General features: G+C 43.3%; 1 protein-coding gene across 1 annotated transcript in view; it reads right to left on the reverse strand.

The window, feature by feature from the left end:
* The window catches only part of SLC6A19 (solute carrier family 6 member 19), a 178,130-nt gene extending 176,992 nt beyond the window's left edge, over window positions 1–1,138 (reverse strand). Inside the window, exon 1 of the mRNA XM_044294082.1 lies at window positions 832–1,138. Coding sequence (XP_044150017.1) covers window positions 832–1,033 — 202 coding nt within the window. The 5' untranslated portion in view covers window positions 1,034–1,138. The remainder of the gene's footprint in view (window positions 1–831) is intronic.
* Window positions 1,139–16,273: the final 15,135 nt, after the last annotated feature.

Consider the following 16,273-nt stretch of genomic DNA (forward strand, 5'->3'; position numbering starts at 1 on the left):
TCTTATGACAAGCTTATTAGTGCAGCCTTATGCATGAAAAAGGAGTACATGTAAAAGGAGTATGCTTCTTCTTGGCGCTAACATCGACTTGTAAGGCTGAGTTTATACTTGAGTTATTTGGTCAGTTTTGGCCCCGTGACTGCCCAAATAAGTCAAGTGTGCAGTGATTTTAAGAGCGACGCCTGTCATCTGCATGTTATACGGACTCGCAATATTATATCACTACCAAAGCAGACTCACTCTTCATGTTACTGCAAGGCACAGTGTTCTAAACCACTATAAAGGCTCTCTGCAGCCAGGAAATAGGCAGGGTTTTTTTTAACCAAATTCGCCGTGAATGTATTCGGATCAAACCACTTTTTAACTTTTTTTTTTTTTTTTTTATCTGGCGATTTGAATTTTAAAAAAATTCGCTCATCTCTAGTAGGCACTATATAAATAAAATGGTAATAGGTATCGACTTCTTGCATTTGTGATGAAGAAGTGTCTCTGTGTGCTAAAATTTAGCTTGATGTATTGCCTTGTTAATTGCATTTATTGGTGACAAACTCATTTCATTTGATATCTTGAGGTGCATTCTGTAATCTGCCTTTTTTTTTGTAGTGATTTTCTGTATAATATTGTACATGGCTGACCCACATGCATTTAATTCCTTATGCATACTTTCTAAATAGAGCAACATTATTCATGTATGATTAATTCTGCAACTATCTATAACATTATTTTAAACAGAATAAAATATAAACATATTGCACTTGGTTATCTTTTATACACTTGTACATGCTATGGATATCTGTCTAGAGTGGTAAATTTATAGGATTTAGTACATACCTCCTCCATGACTTTGACAAAGGTAAGGAAATCTCCATACATTTCCTAGTCCCACGCAGAAACCTACACAGGTAAGCATATACTGAGCTTTGTTGTCCCATTTTGGTCTTTCTCCTGCTTCTTCTTTTTCTAGGACCTCAAGCTGCTCATAGGTTTGTATCCTGTTTTCAAGTCCTGAGTTTGGCAGCACAAGTTTGACCATGATTCACACACTTCTACTTTCTTATTACAAAAGGATGTGAGAAAAGAAAATGAGGCAGCTTGATGGAAGATGAAAGTGATGATTGTGAATTTAAGCAAGTGGTATTTATAGTGAACCTTTGGTACTCATTTCAGGAGGGCACCACCTAAAGCAGAAATAAGCGTCAGCAGAACCTGTACAAGGAGAGTTCTAATTATTAATGCCTTATCAGTCAATTCTTCACTGAGTACTGAATCAGCCACCATACAATCCGTGTGCAAATTTTTATTGCCCTGCTGAATGATTTAGAAAAAAAAAAATATTTGCTCTTGCATCTGTAAAAAGATATGTAACAAGAAAAAGGTTGTAAATCATAACATTAGCTATTCAGTACTGCTTTATAGAGGGTTATTGTAAAAGGTTACATGATGTTAATTTAGAGAAACTGCCTATATTCAAATTACTTCCGGCTTTTTGTATCAGCGCAAATTAGCTCACACATAAAGAGGGTCATTTATCATTGAGGGTTGTTTTTTATGTCAGTTTTAAGTCTGGCTTTGCTTTGTTTTCCTGCACCAAATTTATCATAATATATGTGGCGTGATTATAATGTGGTTTACGCCAGAGATTTGCGATACTGGTACAACTTGCACAAGTGTTGATTGTTGGAAGAAAAAGTGGCTTGTTGAAAAATTCTCCCTTTTTAATTGGGAGCAGCAGCAGTGCAGTGTGAATGTGGAAAGGGTACAGTATGGATATAGAGGCACGTGGCCGCAATAGTAGCTACCGCAGAAGCAGCATAGCTTGAAACATACAGAACTATCTATTGGTGGTAGTAGTAGTGATAGTAGTGGCAGATGATTTGTGTTAATGGTTATTGGAAGTAGGGGATTAACAGCAAGGTGCAGCCGCTGCCATATGGTACATGTTGACATGGTACATGATGGTAGGCAGGTCGCAGCAGTGGCATTATGGAGGCCACAGCAGCAAGCGTACAGAAGGTGATGGTAGAAAGATCACAGCAGTGGTATGATGCAGGCAGGATGTGATGGTAGGCAGGTTGCATTAGTGGCATGATGAAGATGGCAGCAACAGCCATACAGAAGGTGATGGTAGCCAGGTCGCAGCAGTATAGAACATGATAATACTGTAGGTAGGTTGCAGCAGTGGCATAATGCAGATGGCGGCAGCAGCAGCCATACAGAACATGATATTGGGCAGGTTGCATTAGTGGCATGATGGAGGCAGCAGCAGCCTTACAGAAGATAATAGTTTGCAGGCGGCAGCAGAAGCAACAGTGACAAGATGGGGAACTGCCAGCAAGGCCAGATCTATTTATCGGCGTCAGCCGAAGGAGTGTTAAAATCCTCCCCAAACCAGACTTGGTTACTTTTGACAAAACTGATGTTTTGGACACTGGCCGATGGCAGCTTAGTCTGTTTGGGTGTCACCACATTACCTCCAATATGACATTGGAGGCTGGGCAAGAAGAAAAAAAGAAGAGAGCGTGCTGTACCAGTTCGGGCAACAGTATGCCTGCCCTGCCTGTATTTACATGGGGTCAGGGAACAGGGTATTCACCAGAGACTGGCCAGAGTTTAGGTAGGCCTGAACTCGGGTATTGAGGAGGTAGCTGTCAGCTTGCTGACTAGGCTCAGCCTGGTGTGGCACTTTGGGAAACTGCTCCATCACGTTGAGGAGACTGAACTGGCTGTTGCTGCTACTGCTGCTCGTGGCAGCGGGAGGGGGTGACTGCAGGGGGTGAAGGGGGACCTCCTTTTCTAACATGCTGGCATCAGGCGTCTGCTCGCCGTTAGCTGCAGCAAGTTGTGTACACAGTGGTAAATACAAATTCTATAAAACTCAAATGATCTTTCACAGCCCAGCCTCTCCTCCAACAGAATATTCTCCCAACAAAGGGGTAATCGGCTTCTCAATTAATCATACATGGCTACACATACTTACATAATTACTAGAGCAAAGTTCTTCAATTCAATTCGGCTGCTTTGGCAAATGCAAAGAGTTAGCTGTCACAACGAGGAGCAGGAGAAGAGGGATAAACATTCTGATTGGGAAAGCTGAAAAGTAGTATTTTCCCAAAGGATACAGTTATGCCACCTCATGTGCTGCAATAGACCTATGGTACCTATAATTGTGTTTGAACGGTTGCGGCTTATTTTAATCCGGCAGATTGTGCACACCGCTGTGGTGTTGTGTGCCTACCTTGTGGAGAAAAAGTGCCATACGGGAGTTGCTTACACAGAGCTACAGCTGACATGTTTTGGGGTAGGTGGCACGTCCATAAAAATTATTTTAGGGATTTAAGTAACAAAACTTAGGGCAAGAAATACTACCTATACCATGAACAATGCCAGAAAGGCAGTGGGAGATTAACAAGTGGCTCAAGAACTGATGTAGGAAGGATGGGTTTGGGTTCCTGGGGAATTGGGCTGACTTCTCTGCCGGCTATAGGCTGTATCAAAGGGATGGGCTGCACCTTAATAGGGAAGGGGCAGCTGTTTTGTGGGAGAAGATAGCTAGAAGGTTGGAGGAGTGGGAACTGGGGTGAGGGTAATTACATTATAGGAGGGGCTGATATTGCAGATAGAGACCTGGGACAACTGGAAGGAGGAACTAGAACAGTTCATAACGAAAGGTGTAGGGTAATAATTTACAAAAACCTCTCAATTGTATATGTACACTAATTCCAGAAGCCTGACTAATTAAACCAGTGAACTAAAATTTGTGATGTGTCAGATGACTATAACATAGTGGGAATAACAGAGATGGCTGGATGATAGCTATGACTGGGCAGTTAACATACAGGGTTACAGTCTGTTTAGAAAGGATCGTCAAAATAGGAGAGGGGGAGGGGTTTTCCTTTATGTAAAGTACTGTCTAAAGCCCACACTCCGGGAAGATATAACATGAACATGTGGAGTCACTGTGGGTAGCAATACATGGAGGAAAATAAAAAATAAAAATAAAAATGCTAATAGGAGTTTGCTATAAGCCACCTAATATAACAGAGTCCACAGAAAATCTACTTCTAAAAGAGTTAGATGAGGCGGCAAATCATAATGAGATCGTTATTATGGGAGTCTTCAACTATCCAGATATAGACTGGGAAACTAAAACCTGTAAAACTCATGAAGGAAACAGGTTCTTGGTAATAACCAAAGACTATTATTTTTCCCAACTGGTTCAGGAACCGACTAGAGGGACGGCCACACTAGACTTAGTATTATTAGTGTTGATCGCAAATATTCTAATCGTGAATTTTTATCGCGAATATTGGCACTTTGAGAATTTGCGAATATCTAGAATATAGTGCTATATCTTCCTAATCTCGAATATTCTAGATTTCTTTTTTCATCAGTACCCATGATCCCTCACTGCTTCTAGCTTGTGGGCCAATGAAAAGACTTCAATATCTTGGACTTTAGGAGTAGTGTTGATCGCAAATTTTCGGTTGCTGATTTTCGCAATCGCAAAATATTGCAAATTCGAATATTGCCTCTTGCCGCACACTGAGTATTAACCAATAGACCTGACAGAACAGCATCTGTGCAGGTTGAGGGACACCTGGACAATAGTGACCATAAAGTAATAACTAGAGAAGTTGAATAAGTGGAATTCTATCCGAAAATTTCTTTTTCAATGAAGCCGAATTTCCTCACGCTTAGTGATGACGAATTGCATTTTTTCCTAAAATGGCACGTGTTAGGACATGGAGCAAAGAACTCTGGGAACGAGGGATAACCTACAATTCTATGCATGCAGCCAAGCAGCAGCCAGTGTTGTCACAGCCCTCTAAATAGCCTCATCAGCCATTTTCCAGTGTACTTAATGCAGAGAGAGATGTCAGCAGGCGCTAGGGACAGTGGTAGGAAGTACTTTATTGTGCTGAAAAATAGATTTAGCGGTTCAGGGAAAGATTATTCAAGGTGTAGGGAAAGGATAGGGAGGCATTGTCAACACTATAAAAGGAGAACAGGGTCCAATAGTGGGGTGTTCAGCAGGGTAATAGGAGCTGTGAGAAGGCACATGGTGCCATAATAGAGGATAGATTTGTGTCACCGAGGTGCCTGGCCTCAGTGAAATGAACCGGTAATGTTTTGTCAGTAACCCTAGGTTACTGACAGTTGCTAGAGGTAGTTTAGCTGCTAGCTGCAGCTGATCCGGGCCGGGTTTCATTGGAGTAGTCAAAGAGCAGGGTGGGATGACTACTCCCACGTATCCAGGCCAGGTGTTGGCTGGCCTATTTAAGCCAGGAATCCCAGGAGAGTGGTGTGTTGCTGTGGATAAGCCTGCCGTGGCCTACTTTTTTTTTTTCCCTCTCCAGCGGGTGGTGGAACTCTGGAACTACAGAGGACTGTGATTTGGACTATTTCATATGAACTGTGTTTCTTTGTGTTTACCCGCTGAAGTAAGCAAGCATTTGTTAAAGTTGTGTTGAACAAAATAAAAGACTATTGTTTAAATGACACCTGAAGTCACTGAGCTGATCCCCCACAGAGCTAATCTATTACACCTTGCTGCACTAATTGGGGATCCAAATAGCAGTTATACTGCTGCTTTTAGGTTGTTTGCAATATGATACATCAGTAATTCCAGCAAACCTTGCTATTGGGGTGCAAGTTTTGTGTGAAACAGCTATTTAAGGGGTGTAATAATAGGAAATATCCATATGTCCGATTAACCATTCTGCGTTGATTTTATATTGTTTTACTTTTTTTGGGGAGGGAAAACTACAGCCATTTACGGGGTGTATTAACAGGAAAGATACAGACGTCCTATTAGCCCTTATTTGGTGAATTTTAATTATCATACTTTTTTGGGGGGGTTTATTAATAGTAAAAAAAATATGTCTTAATTGTCGCTCTGTGGCGAAGTTACATTGTACTACAGCCATTTACAGGGTGTATTAATAGGAAGAAGAATACATCTTATTAGCTGTTCTGCTGTGAAGTTACATTGTCATACAGCCATTGCTGCGCTTTATTAATAGCAAAAATAAGTATGTGTTATTAGCCGTTCTGCAGTGAATTGACATTGTCATAAAGCCATTGTTGAACTGCATTAAAGGGGTTGTCCGGGTTCAGAGCTGAACCCGGACATACCCTTATTTTCACCCCGGCAGCCCCCCTGAGCCTAGCATCGGAGCATCTCATGCTCCGATGCGCTCCCGTGCCCTGCGCTAGATCGCCCAGGGCACAGGCTCTTGTGTTTTCAATAACACACTGCCGGGCGGTAACTTCCGCCCAGCAGTGTGTTCGGTGACGTCACCGGCTCTGAGGGGCGGGCTTTAGCTCTGCCCTAGCCGTTTTACTGGCTAGGGCAGAGCCAAATCTCGCCCATCAGTGCCGGTGACGTCACCGGGCTGCCTGTCAGCCCCATAGAGAGCCCGGTATGTCACCGGAACTCAGAAAAATGCCTTTGCCCTGCGCGATTTAGCGCAGGGCAAAGGAGAGCATCGGAGCATGAACTGCTCCGATGCTCATGTCAGAGGGGCTGCCTGGGTGAAAATGGAGGGATGTCCAGGTTCAGCTCTGAACCTGGACAACCCCTTTAATTGCAAAAATAAGTATGTGTTATTAGCCATTTGGCAGTGAATTTACATTGTCATACTGTAACGGTTGCGTACACAAACACACGGGGGGAGGGAAGTGACCACTGTGCTTCACCCTCACCCCTGGCCCTGCCTACTTGCCTCACAAGTCCAAATGACAGGGGTCAACTGGATGGCAGTCCCTAACTTGGAATAAGTGCGGGGAGGACAGACCAGACAACAACAGAATGTGAACGGACCGAGTCATTACCAGGAGAGCAATAAAGTACAAATGGAGCAGGCAGAGAATAGTCAGGAGAAGCCGGGGTCATAAATACCAGGAGAGTTGTGAGGTACCAAAGGAGTCAGCAGAGAATCGTCAGGAGGAAGCCGGGGTCCAAAAACCAGGAGAGTAGCGAAGTACATTGGGAGCAGGCAGAGGATCGTCAGGAAAAACAGCAGCATGTAAGTAAGCCAGATAATATAAATCGCAAATGAAACCTAAATAACAGGTAACCTGTGGCCAGCAGGCTGCCTGTTAAATACTGATTAGCAGGGGTCATGTGATGTGGCCAGCGTCACATGACCCGTCCTCCTGAATACAGCTGAGCACCGAGTGCCCAGCTCTGTGCTAAGACTACCCTGGTTACTGGGGGAACCGAGGACGCCGGCCGCGCTGAGGAGACGTGCGCTTACATCCCACCCCCTATCACCTAGGAGACGAGGACACTGCATGTGTGTTCGCTCCTGCACAGAGGCGGGACGCCAACCACGCTGTGGAGAGCGAGCACCCCGTCGTCATCCCGTGACAGTACCCCTCCTCTTATGCGGGGCCAGCGGACCCAAGACTTCAGGCAACTGCTTCGCAGGATGTTCTGAATGAAATTTTCTAACCAGTCTAGGGGCATGAACCTCCCTTGCAGGTACCCAAGATCTCTCCTCCATAACCCTTCCAGTGCACCAGGTACTGTAAAGCATTACGCACTTTCCTGACATCCACAATCTTAGATACCACATATTCCACAGAATCATTAACAAGAAGCGGTGGAGGCGCGGCCGGCAATGGTACACCAGATTCAATATATCTTTTAAGTAGAGATTTGTGAAAGACATTATGAATGTGGAACGACTCGGGTAGTTCCAACCTAAACGATAACGGGTTAATCACCTCCGTCATCTTGTACAACCCCTATAAAACGAGGAGCAAATTTTCTAGAAGCTACCTTGAGCGAGAGATTCTTGGAGGATAACCACACCTTATCCCCAACCTGAAACTTCAAACCCTTAGAACGTCTCCTATTGGCCTTAATCTTCTGAGTATTCTTAGCCTTTTCTACGTTCGATTGACCCCGAATGGAAACTGTGCACAGTTCAGAGGAGACCTCGGGTTAGAGAAGGAGATGGATGACCCAAAATGAAAACGAGGATGGAAACCATAGTTACAAAAGAATGGGGAGACACCAGCAGAAGAATTAACATGGTTATTCAGAGCAAATTCAGCCAACGGAAGGTATTTTATCCATATGACCTAAGGAATTGTTTCAAAGACTGAGGAATTCAGTCTACCCATTAATCTCAGGGTGGTAGGCGGATGAAAAAGACAAATCTGGCATTCTTGACAGAAAGCCCTCTAAAACTTAGACATAAACTGCACACCCTGTCAGACACAATATTCTCTGTAATACAATGTAAACGAACAATCGGTTTCTCAAATATAGATGCCAGGGTTCTAGCATTCGAGGGTTTAGACAGGAATAAAATGAACCATTTTTCTAAACCTATCGACCACTACCCAAACCCCAGTCTTGCCCTCCGCAGGCGGCAGGTCAGTGATAAAGTCCATCGAGATATGGGACCAGGGTCTACTGGGAATGGGTAGGGGTTATAGGTCACCATTTAGGGTGAGTCCTAGGGGTTTTAGACCTAGCACAAACCTTGCAGGCCGACAAATAGGACTTGACATCCCTAGACAGAGTGGGCCACCAATATGATTTAGAAAGCATCTCCTTAGTGCCCTCAATACCAGGATGTCCACAAAAGGCAGAATCCTGAAACTCACCCAACAGTTGGAGACTAAACTGTACAGGAACAAACCACTTATCTGTTGGGGTGGATGCTGGAGCCAAATGTTGTTCCGCCTTAATAAGAGCCATGATATCCTGGGTCAAGGCTGCTACGAAGATATTAGCTGGTAGAATGGATTCAGGTGGTGCATCTGTAGGCTGAAACGCACAGAAGCTCCGAAACAATGCGTCAGCCTTCACGTTTCTACTTCCTGGCCTGAAGGTGATGGAGAAATAAATAAAAATAAATGCCCATCTGGCATGACGGGGATTCAACCTCTTAGCAGACTCGAGAAACGTTAGGTTCTTATAATCAGTGACACAATGTTTTGTCCCCTCCAAAAAATGCCTTATCATGTCACACATGCACGGTTTGCCTTTTCATTATGTGTGTCCCTTCTCTCTTCCCCTAGCTTCTGCTCTCTCTCTTGTCTCCTCCCCTCTTCTTCATTCTGGCTTCACCCCTCATCTCAGCTACTTGCTCTGTTAGCTGCTCACAGCATGATTTTTTGACCTATCCATCTGTTCATCGGTGTATGATCTGCACAGTTTGGAATAAACTTCTTCCCGATCTACAAGGTGTCGTTTGGATCGAGTCACTGTCCGCCAATTCACCTAAGATTATGGTTATCGCCATCTCAGCAGAACTGTAAGTTCAGAGATCACATTGTAATGCTTAGACTGGAGAGAAAAATATCTTGGTCAAATGCCAACTTTGTATAAAAAAATTGGAAAAGTTGTCTTTTGCCAAGATATTTCTCTCACCCAGCATGGGTATATGTAAAATGACACCCCAAAACACATTCCCCAACTTCTCCTGAGTACGGCGATACCAGATGTGTCACACTTTTTTGCAGCCTAGATGGGCAAAGGGGCACATATTCCAAAGTGCACCTTTCGGATTTCACCGGTCATTTTTTACACATTTTGATTGCAAAGTTCTTCTCACACATTTGGGCCCCTAAATTGCCAGGGCAGTATAACTACCCCACAAGTGACCCCATTTTGGTAAGAAGACACCCCAAGGTATTCCGTGAGGGGCATGGCGAGTTCCTAGAATTTTTTATTTTTTGTCGCAAGTTAGTGGAATATGAGACTTTGTAAGAAAAAAATAAAAAATCATCATCATTTTCCGCTAACTTGTGACAAAAAATAAAAAGTTCTATGAACTCACTATGCCCATCAGCGAATACCTTAGGGTGTCTACTTTCCGAAATGGGGTCATTTGTGGGTTTTTTCTACTGTTTGGGCATTGTAGAACCTCAGGAAACATGACAGGTGCTCAGAAAGTCAGAGCTGCTTCAAAAAGCGGAAATTCACATTTTTGTACCATAGATTGTAAACGCTATAACTTTTACCCAAACCATTTTTTTTTTTTGCCCAAACATTTTTTTTTATCAAAGACATGTAGAACTATAAATTTAGCGAAAAAGTTATATATGGATGTCATTTTTTTGCAAAATTTTACAGCTGAAAGTGAAAAATGTCATTTTTTTGCAAAAAAATCATTACATTTCGATTAATAACAAAAAAAGTGAAAATGTCAGCAGCAATAAAATACCACCCAATGAAAGCTCTATTAGTGAGAAGAAAAGGAGGTAAAATTCATTTGGGTGGTAAGTTGCATGACCGAGCGATAAACGGTGAAAGTAGTGTAGTGCCGAAGTGTAAAAAGTGCTCTGGTCATGAAGGGGGTTTCAGCTAGCGGGCTGAAGTGGTTAATGACAGCAATGAAATGCAGTGGAAAGTTTTTTTGGGGATTAAGTTCATTTGCATGGCAAAGAAGGACTATGCAATTCATCTGATCACTCTTCATAACATTCTGGAGTATATGCAAATTTCTATTATAAAAACTTAAGCAGCAACTTTTCCAATTTCCAATATTTATGTAATTCTCAAAACTTTTGGCCACGACTGTATGTAATGTTTTCCAAGTATGTCTTTAACAGTAAGGCTGGAGGTAAGGGGTTAGATCGAGAATTTGCCATGGAGGGGTGCCATTTCAATTTTTGCCTCAGGCAGCAGAAAGGCTAGGTGCACCCCTGCCCCTTGCCACAAAGCACTGAGGGAAGGGGGCCCAAGCTGAACTCTTGCACCAGGGCCCATGAGCCTTTACCTACGCCCATGTTGATACATAATATGCCTACATTACGTACAGAACTTGCATGGTTAAGGCACTAGGTTAAGCCTGGCGTCAAGTCAGATTAACAGAAAGAAATTAGATTTCATTCAGTCTTATCATTGGATTTACTACCTAAGGCCATGTGCCAGTTTGTGTTCATTGCTGATCAAAAAATCATTATAGGGTAATTCTGTTTATAGATCTACCAACTTTTATTGCTAAGGGAGTCAAATGAGTAAAACATTTAGCAAGAATGTAAGCACATGACTCACTTGTCTAAAGCCCACAATACAGGAAGAAGTGAGGGACATGAACGTGTGGCGTCACTGTGGGTAGAAATAGATGGAGGAAAAAACAATAATAGGAGTTTATTATAAGCCACCTAATATATCGGAGGCCACAGAAAATCTACTTCTAAACGAAATAAAGGAGGCAGCATATTATAATAAGGTTGTTATTATGGGGGACTTAAACTACCCAGATTTAGACTGGGAAACTGAAACCTGTACATCTCATAAAGGAAACAGGTTCTTGGCAAAAACCAGAGAATTACCTTTCCCAATTGGTTCAGGATCCGACTAGAGGGATGGCCACACTGGACAGTATTAACCAATAGTGATGGACGAACATCCGATGGGACGGTTTGCGAACGCGAACGCTCGACTCGCTCAAATGTTCGCGAACAGCAGGTTCGCGGCGTGTCCCATTCATTTTAATGGCATGCGAACATGAGAAACCTCCAGGTCATATTTTCAGCCACAAAATACTTAGTAGATGCGCACAAATAGTCACACAACATGGACACTGACATACCCAGAAGTATTAAGCGAATTTGCGATCGACAAGCATTATTTTTTTTATCGGTGACATTTTGGCATAGTATTAATCGCAAGAGCACATGCGCTAGGAAGGCGTGACCTACAGCAACTGGTTTGCACCGACTAGCAATTAGATTGATGCGATGGTTGGAGCGAAGTTCAGCGAGGAAGAGGAAGAACTCCTGGTGACTGTAAGTAATCTTACATTAAAGTAGTGTATTTGATTACATTTCACCTGCATGTCTGAACAATCATTTTATATGCATAAAGAGTGTTATAAAAAAAAATCACCAGTGCGACCTTCTTCGATTCTAATTTTTCTTAAGTGCACAAAACTTCACATTTTATAAAGTCTCACTAGATATTATTGATTCCTGTGACATGACACCCACTATGTTAGTAGCATATTTGTATGGACAGCAGAGAAATAGATTTAACATGCACATTGCACATCCATTGTCATGCCGCACACTATATTCCACGCACACGCACACACACACTATATTCTGCACACACACACAATATACCGCACACACACACACATAGTCTATAGATTATAGTTTGTATAATGTTGGTCAGGACTCAGGAGAAGCTTTCTTTGTAGACCACCAGTATTTGATGGTTCATTTACAGTTACCCAGTGTACACCCCATACCGTACCATCACTTCACTTCACTAGACAGGTACATCTCTGCTTAGCTGGACAGTATCTGATAGCTCAGACCCCACCCACATACCGTCGTAATACAATCCCATCTTCTAACAGTAACAGTAAGGCCGCATGCACACAGGCGTGTTTTTTCAGAACTACAGACTGTAGAAACCTGTCCTGCAGAGTGGACGAGTGCATGGCGTCATTGGTTGCTAACTCGCTATGACGTTGTGCGCTTCCTGCCGCCACCACTGTACAGTAATACACTTGTATAGATCATACAAATGTATCACATTACAGTGGTGGTGGCCGGAAGCGCACGTCGTCATAGCAACCAATGACGCTGTGCGCTTGTCCACTCGGCAGGACGGGTTTGTACGGTCCTTAGTTTTGAAAAAACACGCTCGTGTGCAGGTGGCCTAAATCTAATATTTCCATCTCAAAGCATTAAGTACTTTTTGCAATTTACTTGATTAAATTATTTTCAATACTATTATTGTTAAAAATTGGGATTATATGCTTGCATTTTTCTCTTGAAGTGGAAGTTGGGTCATGGATACGACCGCACCCGGTCCCACGGCAAGAAACAGAGGATTGCGCGGGAATTGGCCTATAAAAAGTGGCACCAAATGGGTCGCAAACACCGCTGTCTGGCCATTAAAATAAAATGGTCAGACATGAAGAGAAGACGGACCCGTTTTATTAAAAGAATCCAGGACGAAAAATGCCCAGGTACATACGTAAATAACTTGTATGTTTTGCCAACACTTTAATGTATACAGTGCTAAATAAAAGTATTCATCCCCCTTGACTTTGTTCTTTTTTTTTTGTTGCCTCACCGCCTGGAATTAACATGGATTGTTTGAGGATTTGCCTCATTTAATTTGTAGCACATGCCCACAACTTAGACCTTCTTTTAAATTGGTTAATTGTAAAGCATACAACTAATAGGACAAAATTACAGAAAAAGTCAATGTGCAAAACTATTCAACCACCCCCCTAAAGTCAATACTTTGTAGAGCCACCTTTTGTGGCAATCACAGCTCCAAGTCGCTTTGGATAAGTCTCTGAGCAGTTGCCACATCTTACCACAGGCGTTTTTGCCCATTCCTCCTTGCAATACTGATTCTGCTCCTTCCAATTTGATGGTCTGCGCTTGTGAACAGCAATCTGTAAGTCTGACCACAGATTTTCTATTGGATTGAGATCTAGGCCTTCCAACACCTTTATATGTTTACCCTTAAACCACTCAAGTGTTCCTGCAGCAGTGCGTTTGTGGTCATTGTCCTGCTGGAAGGTAAACCTCTGTCTTACCCTCAAATCACGTACAGAGTGGTACAGCTTTTGCTCAAGAATATTCCTGTCCATGTTTGCCTCACCTCTGACCAGTTTCACAGTCCCGGCTGCTGAAAAACATCCCCATAGCATGATGCTGCCACCACCATGTTTCATTGTGGGGATGGTGTTAGTTGGGTGATGTGATGTGTTGGGTTTGTGACTGACTGAATCATCACTGTGTCTGCATTAGAAGCCTGAGGGCTAGCCTCCTTCCTATTGGCTATGGACCCAGGACTATGGAGACTCCCACTCTGACCTATTTGGTTTAGAGGGAACTATAAACCATGAATTTTGGTTGAGTTTATAGACCCCATCTTTCGTATTCCCCATTAAAGTTGCATGGTGTGAGTCCATAAACGCAATAAGGGTTAATTCTACTCTGAGACTAGTTATGTCCTGAATTATTCGCCGGCGAACAGTTCACGGCGAACATGGCTTGTTCGCGTTCGCCGCGGCGGGCGAACATATGCAATGTTCGGTCCGCCCCCTATACATCATCATTGAGCAAACTTTGACCCTGTACCTCACATTCAGCAGACACATTCCAGCCAATCAGCAGCAGACCCTCCCTCCCAGACCCTCCCACCTCCTGGACAGCATCCATTTTAGATTAATTCGAAAGCTGCATTCTTAGTGAGAGGGGGGACAGTGCTGCTGCTGATCTAATAGGGAAAGTGTTAGCTAGGGCAGTGTTCTGTGTCCACAGACTCATCTGCTGTAAGGACAGCGTCCTGACAGCACCCCAAAAAGCCCTTTTTAGGGCTGGTACATCAGTCTCAGCTTTTTTATATATACATATATATATATATATATATATATATATATATTGCAGTTGCCTGTCCGTGTGTGTGAGAGGCTGCAGGCTCACAGACAGTACTGTGTGCACACCATTCATACAGGGTGTCACAGACAGTACCTTGCAGATAAAAATAAATTCTATTTATTATTTATCTGTGATATAATCGCAGTTGCAAGCCAGTGAGTGTCTGGCCACCACTCATACCGTTACAGGGTGTCACTCTCCAATCCCAATACCTTGCAGATAAAAAAAATGCAATGTATTATTTTTCTGTGATATAATCGCAGTTGCAAGCCAGTGAGTGAATGTCTGGCCCACAGACTGTACTATGTGCACACTATTCATACAGGGTGTCAGACAATACCTTGCAGATAAAAAAAAAGGTTATTTATTATTTATCTCTGATATAATCGCAGTTGCAAGCCAACTGGCCCACAGAGTGTCTGGCCACGTATCCTGAACCCAGAAAATAGTTGACTGGCTTACACGGGACACCCAATCTTCAACAGCTTCCGCTAAGAAACAACGCACCATCCTCCTCCAGCTCGGCTTTGTTCACCTGCTCTCAAGTTACCACTCTCCCGCCTGCTGCCACCACCACCACAGCCGCTTCACTTGATCCCTCAGAGAAGTTATTTACACATCAGTTGGATGAAATTGTGATGCGAAACCATTATTGCCAGAGGATGTAGATAACAGGGATATGTCTCAGTCAGGCAGGATTACACACATGGACATACAGTGTGATGATGATGATGTTGTACCCGCTGCTGCTTCCTTTGCTGAGGTGTCAGATACAAGTGAAGCGGTTGATGATGACGATGTGTCTGTGGATGCCACGTGGGTGCCTGCTCGAAGAGAAGAAGAGGGGGAAAGTTCAGAAGGGGAGACAGAGAGAAGGAGGAGACGAGTTGGAAGCAGGGGGAGGTCGTCGCAAGGAGCTAGTGGCACAGTCAGACAGCATGTAACTCAAAGCCACCATCCTCCTCCTGGTCCAGCATCTTCAGCCATGTCAACCACTGCTGTCCTCCTTGCCCCCTCTCAACCACCCGCCACTCCGCCTCTCACCTTCAGCAGTTCCATCTCATCTGCCCACAGTCAGGTGTCTGTCAAGGAAATGTTTGAGCGTTTGAGAATTTTTGGTTGAGTTATACAGTACAGTCGTGGCCAAAAGTTTTGAGAATTGCATAAATATTGGAAATTGGAAAAGTTGCTGCTTAAGTTTTTATAATAGCAATTTGCATATACTCCAGAATATTATGACGAGTGATCAGATGAATTGCATAGTCCTTCTTTGCCATGAAAATTAACTTAATCCCCCAAAAACCTTTCCACTGTATTTCATTGCTGTCATTAAAGGACCTGCTGAGATCATTTCAGTAATCTTCTTGTTAGAGCACAAGGCTGGAGATCATTATGTCAGGCTGATTGGGTTAAAATGGCAGACTTGACCTGTTTAAAAGGAGGGTGATGCTTGAAATCATTGTTGTTCCATTGTTAACCATGGTGACCTGCAAAGAAACGCGTGCATGCCATCATTGCGTTGCATAAAAATGGCTTCACAGGCAAGGATATTGTGGCTACTAAGATTGCACCTCAATCAACAATTTATAGGTTCATCAAGAACTTCAAGGAAAGAGGTTCAGTTCTAGTTAAGAAGGCTTCAGGGCGTCCAAGAAAGTCCAGCAAGTGCCTGGATCGTCTCCTAAAGAGGATTCAGCTGCAGGATCGGAGTGCCACCAGTGCAGAGCTTGCTCAGGAATGGCAGCAGGCAGGTGTGAGCGCATCTGCACGCACAGTGAGGCGAAGCCGAAGACTTTTGGAAGATGGCCTGGTGTCAAGAAGGGCAGCAAAGAAGCCACTTCTCTCCAAAAAAAACATCAGGGACAGATTGATCTTCTGCAGAAAATATGGTGAA

This window comes from Bufo gargarizans, chromosome 5 (genome assembly GCF_014858855.1).
Source record: "Bufo gargarizans isolate SCDJY-AF-19 chromosome 5, ASM1485885v1, whole genome shotgun sequence".
Classification (NCBI taxonomy): domain Eukaryota; kingdom Metazoa; phylum Chordata; class Amphibia; order Anura; family Bufonidae; genus Bufo; species Bufo gargarizans.